This window comes from Aspergillus thermomutatus (assembly GCF_002237265.1).
Source record: "Aspergillus thermomutatus strain HMR AF 39 chromosome Unknown NODE_226, whole genome shotgun sequence".
In the NCBI taxonomy this organism is placed as follows: Eukaryota; Fungi; Ascomycota; class Eurotiomycetes; order Eurotiales; family Aspergillaceae; genus Aspergillus; species Aspergillus thermomutatus.
Window position 1 is genome coordinate 41,447 of NW_020798276.1, and position 7,119 is coordinate 48,565.

Genomic DNA, 7,119 nt, shown 5'->3' on the forward strand with positions numbered 1-7,119 from the left:
GGGGAATGGAATGCGAAAGGAGGAACGCGGTCCAGGCGTCAGCGACAGCTCACTTAGGGCACCGTCGGTGAGAAGCTGATTTGACGATGGATACCGACGGTGGAAATGAAAGGGGGGAAACTTCGCTATCTAGACGAGTTGTTGACGGAGAGAGTGGTTGACGATGATGTAGACTATCTCACTGGATGAGGCCTTCTCGGCCGGCCGCGGATTGATCTGCCGTTTCCGCATCATCTGCCAAAGGGCTCCCCGCAATAATAATGGCAATCGCACCCTCTCTCCATCCATCCGATGCAAGCTTCGCTGTTTCAGTTCTTTTCTCAACATTCCTTTTTTGCCTCGTTTGCAAACCTTTGTACTTATCACAGAGAGATCTTCAATCCAACTGCAGCCACCGTGTGACCCTGATGGGTTGCTGTCATAGTTATCGTTTCATCTTCATACCTCCACGGCAACTCGATAGACGATCATTTCTTGATAACCCCTTTTTTGCTCACACCTGAACGCTGCGGTGTCTTGCATGTCCCTATTAAACCGAGTCATTCGAGTGAAGGCGACAGATTCCGAACGCTTTTGCCAACTATGAAACTCGAGGAGCTTCTGATGATGGAGTCGAGCTGCGATCGCGACGAGATCATTGACCTGCGTGCTCTGGACTATGTCTCCAGTTATGACGACCATCTTATGTGTGCGATATGCCACTGCCCCTTTATTCGCCCGGTTCGCTTGCAGTGCGACCATGTTTTCTGTCAAAAGTGCCTAAATTCCGCCATTACAACGTTTGCCGCTGGTCGGGATGATTTCACATGTCCGACCTGCCGCACGCCGACTCGAGATGTCTACCTCAATGTACCTCGACTATTGATCAATATGTGCGACGATGTACGAGTAAAGTGCCCATTTTCGAGCGAGGGTTGCAAGGAAATTGTACCGAGGGGTCATGTTCAAGCTCACGTCGACAAATATTGTGGGTATAGGCTCATGGATTGCCCGGGTACGCTTTGCGACAAGAAGACCAGGAAGAAGGACCTCGGTCCCGATAGAAAATGCATGCATAAGCTGCACCAGTGCTCTCGTTGCGAGGAGGAAGTGATGGAACAGGATTACGAGGTTCGTGCTATGCCCCAACGATCGTCTTATATTGTGGTTAACAGTCTTTTTTTTCCGTTTTAATTCAGGAGCATGTAAAGGAATTGTGTCCCAGCTTGAGAACAACTTGTCCCGACTGCCAGACAACGGTTTTTCGAAAAGCGTTGAGGGATCATATTGAAACCTGCCCCGAGGCAATACATGCTTGTGCCGCGTCCAAATACGGATGTCCCGTTAAAGTCAAGCGGGCCGACTTGGTGACACATGAGCAAATTTGTCCACTCATCGCTATGGGCCCTTATTTCGAGGCTCAGAATGCCCGGCTTGACTCCTTGGAATTGACCATCCGCCATCTTCAGCAGCGAAATGAGATCTTTGAGGACGGGATCGCAAACATTCGCTCTACCCTACTTGATACTTCGCGTGCCCTTCCTGGACACGACACAGGGGCACAATCAGGCTCCTCGGGGCAGTCGGGGTCATCAAGCTCTCCGCGTGTATCGGGCAGTCAATCACACGCTGATAATTCTAGTGCAATCTCTTCTAATGCCGCCACCACGACGTATCTACTTGCTCTGCACGAGTCTCTTCGGGAGGAAGTTGGTCAGCTTTCACATGCAATCACCGATTTAGACGCTCGCGCCAGCATGGCCATCATGAATGAGTGTCTCCGCATAAAGGAGGACATGGCTCACACAAATGCTGCTGTTAGCAGTATTCGCATGCAGGTCCAATGGCTGATGAATCCTCGTCTACACCAGGGCCAGCGAGCTACTGGTGTGCGCACAAGTAATGGCAGCAACAGCAATAATGAGACCAGGGCTGGTCAGCTAGGATCGTCTACACCCGGTCCGAGCAGTGCAGTCGGTCCATCCTCAGGCTTGCTTAGACCCCGAAGACCGAGCGATAGCGGACGGGAGGGTACCAAACTTTGACCTCCTGTCTTCTCTTGTTCCATTGAACATACAAATTATGATGATGATATAATACGCTTATGACGAGCCATGGCATTAGATAGCGGGTTGGTTATTGTGCAACATCTGACATTATTTGCCTTGCACTGGATGCTTGTATATAGTATGCTTTTCGGAGTTGACAGGTCGGTCGGCGGTGGCTATGCCATTTTCCATTTGTTCTTCAGCTTGTCTCTGAACCCTTCATAGCACTTTGAACCTCTGTCATGGCATGCTTGTACATGATAGCTGTTAATAATTCAGAGTATCCGATCTACTACCTCTGACACTTGGGACTCACGTATAGAGACACAACAGAGCACAACCGTATACGTAGTTATTTCTGACCCGGCCTTCTAATCTCGGTCATGCATCCAATTTATATATAGACTCCGTGAGCGAAACGAGAAGGTGAGTTTTTAAATAGAAAAAATAAAAAATAAAATATAAAATAAAATAATAAATAAATAAAAATGAAGCAAAAGAAAAAGCCGAACGCGGGGGTCGAACCCGCAACCTTGAGATTAAGAGTCTCACGCTCTACCGATTGAGCTAGCCCGGCAGTGCTTGTTGAAGGGCACCGCTCAAATATCTTATGTACCAAAACTAATACACCTGGAAAATTTAATGGCAAAATACAGTTTCAGGATATGTAGGATATTAAGGTACTGGTTGAGTGAGGGTTTTAATGTGAACACATATGTATTTCGAGTATGATAAATACATGTTTCCAATTTTACTGGGTCGTAGAAAAGATAGTACACATGTCATCATGATAAAGAGTTCAAGATATATTCCCCGCGATGAGGGATAGATCTATACACCCGATAGCAATCAACCCGCATCACAACCGTACCACACATCAGCATCAATACCCAGAACCGTATTTATTACCATAGCCCGATCCGGGATAATCGTGATGCCCCTGGCCATACCCATGTGATTGGTGATGATGCTCGTGGTGCTGATGGTGTTGGTGCTGGTGTTCCGGGGGACTGTAGCCAGGGCCGGGAGGTGGGTGGCCATATTGGTCCCCATAACGGTTGCTCTGATAGCCACCGTGAGGCTCACCGTACCCACCGCCGGGATGATGCTGTTGAGGCGGTTGATAGTACTGGGGATGATGTGGCTGGGAGTGTGATTCGTAAGGCTGCTGGCCATGTGGTTGATACGGACGATCAGGCTGTTGGTGCTGCAATGGAGCCTGATGCTGAGGAGCTACATTCTCGACAAGATCTTTCCTTGATGAGCTGCCCGGTAAGAAACTAGAGAAGGCACTCTCCAACTTGCTCAAATTGGATATGCCTGGAATGGGGAGCTTTGAGAGCTGGTCCCAGGGGAGGGAAGAAGACTGCTGTTGCTGGGGATGTGGCTGCTGATGTGTAGGATGCTGTTGGTGAGCCGCATGGCTAGGCTTGTTACCTCCCAACGTAGCAAAGCCAGTGCTGGCATGCGAGTGCCCGACTTCACCACCGTTGTTTTTGCCCGTTCTGACACCCTCAGAGCTCAGAATATCGTTGAGACTTGCACCTCGGTCCGGCCTGGAGTGAGCCCAATTCTGAACCGCCTCGAACATGGTCCGGTGCGCCTCATTATGCATGTCGCGCAGGGCAGGATGATGAAACACATGAAGACAATCGTCCAGAACCTGCTGTTCCGGGACGTCGAGATGCTCCCAGGCGTACAACACTCGAGGAGCGACATACTTGAGGATGGCCGCGGCGACTCGACCAGCGGGTTCATTGAGAATATTAGAGAAGTGATCCTTGGAAAGCATCGAGTGGGTGGGATCGGTGCAGTGAGGATCCGTCCACGGTTCAAACTGGTGCTTGCCAGAGGCATCAATCACACCAGAGGAACCAGCCTGTAACGAATTGGAAGCGGCGTTGATGATGGGACGAATGAACGGAGCAAGAAGCGACATAACGAATACAGTCAGAGTTTCCGTGATCTTGTCCACCAGCGCCTCCAGACCCGGAATCTTCTCAATGATCGACGAAAGCTTCCGCACCACATTATCTCTGAACTCAAGAATGGGGTAGATCTGGGCCACGGTCTTTTTCGGATCAAAGTCGGGCATTCCTGGCAATCCAGGCCCAGCAGGGCCACCGGAGGTGGAGGGCTGGCTGGGTCCCGAAGCTCTACTGAGCGATTCTCCCAGGTCATGACCGATGGCCGAACCGTAATCATCCAATCCTCGAGATGTCTCGTGGGCGACATATCCCGTCCTCTGACCACTGTGTTGATTGGCATACTGCTGAGCTTCAGAGCGGCGTTTGAGCTCCTCAGCCTGGGCGATGAGGTCCTTTGTCCCTGGGATTTTGCCCAACAACCCGGTGAAAGCAGAGAGAGACCCAGTCGAGGAGTTCGCCTGAGCATCTCCCAGCGCGATATCCATCTCATTGACCTCTGACTGGGTGAAGTGATCCGTGGCCTCCCCAAGTACGGAATGGAAGAAGTCCACCATACCAAAGGTCCCTGTCACGAGGGGGAAGACACGATGACCACGGATATTAATTTCGGTGGCTGCGCCGGTGTGCGGAAACACATTGCGAAAGCCCATTTCGCGGAGCGCAAGCTCACAGTAGTTTGTGTGCGCTGCAAAGTCCTCCAGAGTATGTAGACCTTGACCCAGGCATCGCAGAGCCTCGCAAAGGTCTTCTTCCTTCCCCTTGTGATTTCCACCGCTGGTATACATTCTTCCGTAGTGAATGCTCCTCGCCAGACTATACTTGATGTAGGCAGTACTCGTAGCCCAGTCTCCTCGTTCGTTCGCGATGTAGTTCTTCATACCGGTCTGCGGGTCGATGTCAAGTTCAACCTGGCGGATGGGACCACGGAGTCGAGCGTCGTACTGACGTGCATCCTGATTATCCGCATAGTCTTTGGGGTTGCTACGAGAGACGGACATAAGCATCAGTACCAAGACGAAGAGGCATCGGGCAGAATTTGAGATTGACATACTCAATATGCTCCTCAGGACGATATACTCCGAGTCTGTCGGAGGTGACCTCAAACTCAGCCGTCGCATAACCAAAAGTCAAGAAAGAAAGGATCCAAACGAGGATGCGGATGGTATCGGCGGGAAGGCTCTTCAGAGTACCGACGTCCATTGCCTGCGAGCTTAAGGAGGAAGTTAGTAACTGCTGCCGCATGCTCGACCCACCAAAACAGACTACTCACTAATCGCGCAGCCAGTTTCCAAAATAAACGCGCTTGACCATCATGGACGTCCACTTGTGGCCTTTGATAAAGGCAATGGTCTTGAGCATATCTTCGATGTCGCCATGTCGCCAGTTTTTGCCTTCAACAGCTGAGATAGAAGCGATGTCTGATTGAATTTAGCGACGAACAAGAGCAGGTGAATAAGCAGACGAGAGAAGTGGACATACTGCCAGCGCCAAAGGCATGAACCTGTGAGGGTAGCAGAACCAGTAGTAATGCCACCACAATGAGGGCGTTGACGCCTGGGCTCATTCTGGGAGTCATGACCCCAATAACGTGTATAGATTTCTGTACCTCAGTGAAAGACAACCGGGGTCAAAGCATTAGAGAATATGGCACGAAGCGTGGGGTATCTATGGATCGAACTCCCGAATTTTTAATATTTGGCTAGTTCTTGTGATATGGGAAGGAAAGGATCAGATGGAAGGAGCCCTCGGATGCAAACAGGAAAAGAAGAAGAAGCTGCCCTGACTAAGGTAGTTTGCATGCAAGAAGACGATGACAGCTGTGATCAGACCTGAAGCTGCGGATTGATTTCGGTTGCCCCGCTAACATCAGCCCAGCTGGGAACAACTTCCTGGTCTTCTTAGCCTGGGCAAGAATTAGTCCAAGCTAGGCAAACTTGAGGGATCACCGCCAGCCCTAGGAATTTTTGAAAATTTATGAAATAACAGAGTGTATCTGTACCAGGGAAACCTAAGTAAAATAAGTAAACAATGGAATACAACCTAAGGTACAAAACAAGCACCCACTCCCAAGGGCAAAGGAGGGGCAGCTGGTTCTGCTGACCCACAGTATCAACTAGGTAGTACAGCGGTACCTTGGGTTAATGAGGACTAAGGGAGGCAACTGGGATCATGCGGTATTACAGCTAGTAATTTACCTTAATGACTCCAACAACAGTACCAGGGCCATTTTTGCATTATTATTATCATAAAATAGGAAGATGTACATCAAAGATAGACAGGATAAATGAGACAAGCCTGGCAGATTGTGACTGCATCCTCCTGTCTGATATATGTTCTCAAAACACTCCAGGGTCCTTTTCGACTGATCTAAATATAACTCTTGTGGTCCTCGCTCCAGCTGATCATCATCATCACTATGAATCGGATGCTGGGAAGTGGAGTTGAGATAGCTCAATGAGTGAGCACGTCCAGATGATCAGCAATGTATTATACGCGGTAAATTTCGATGTTGAAAGGGTCAGTCATAACTGAGAGGTAGATCAGATCATTCCATGGCTGTTGATATTCTCTATCAGATACCTATCTGCCTCTCTCCTCCATACTTCATAGTTCATACCTTAGTCATACCAATGTAACCGTAGAACCCCGCTTTCTTTCTGCCGCGGGGTAGATGGTTATCATTATTTGCAGAGTAATTGTATCATTATTATCATGAGCTGACTCCACAATGTATGAACAAGTGAAGATCACAGAAGATTACCAAGGAGGGTGGCATGGACTCAACAAGGTAGTATTCAATATACTACATTGTTTGATAATGGAAATCATACCATGAGCCTGCGCACGCAGTTCCCAACAAACACATATAAGCTGATTGCTCAACCCCACCTCACCCGACATCTAAAACATCAACAACAGATCCTTTACTCGAGACAGGGACACCATTGACAGGAATACCATCTCCCACAATGACAGTCTCAACCCCTTACCTCGACGCGCTTCAACGCGACGGCTTCGTCGTCATCCCCTCCCTCCTCACCCCAGCAGAAGTCGAGCACTTCCGCGCCGTCGCCACAGAAGCAACCACCCTCACCCGCACCGGCCACTGGCCTCACTTCCGCACCGTCCCCAAGCAGTTCCCCCCCTGGCCCAAAACGCCGCCC

The 7,119-nt window shown here is 49.7% G+C and overlaps 2 protein-coding genes across 2 annotated transcripts; one reads left to right on the forward strand and one right to left on the reverse strand.

Annotated features, from left to right (window-relative positions):
* Nucleotides 1-582: 582 nt before the first annotated feature.
* Nucleotides 583-2,024, forward strand: CDV56_105131 (putative TRAF-like signal transducer; the record flags this gene model as incomplete). The annotated part of the gene is made up of 2 exons (XM_026758750.1): nt 583-1,110; nt 1,233-2,024. The coding sequence occupies 2 exons, from the start codon at nt 583-585 to the stop codon at nt 2,022-2,024; spliced, it is 1,320 nt and encodes a 439-aa protein (XP_026611462.1).
* An 886-nt stretch (nt 2,025-2,910) lies between these two features.
* On the reverse strand, nt 2,911-5,531 carry CDV56_105324 (uncharacterized protein; the record flags this gene model as incomplete). The annotated part of the gene is made up of 4 exons (XM_026758943.1): nt 2,911-4,936; nt 5,007-5,165; nt 5,226-5,373; nt 5,435-5,531. The coding sequence occupies 4 exons, from the start codon at nt 5,529-5,531 to the stop codon at nt 2,911-2,913; spliced, it is 2,430 nt and encodes an 809-aa protein (XP_026611463.1).
* Nucleotides 5,532-7,119: the final 1,588 nt, after the last annotated feature.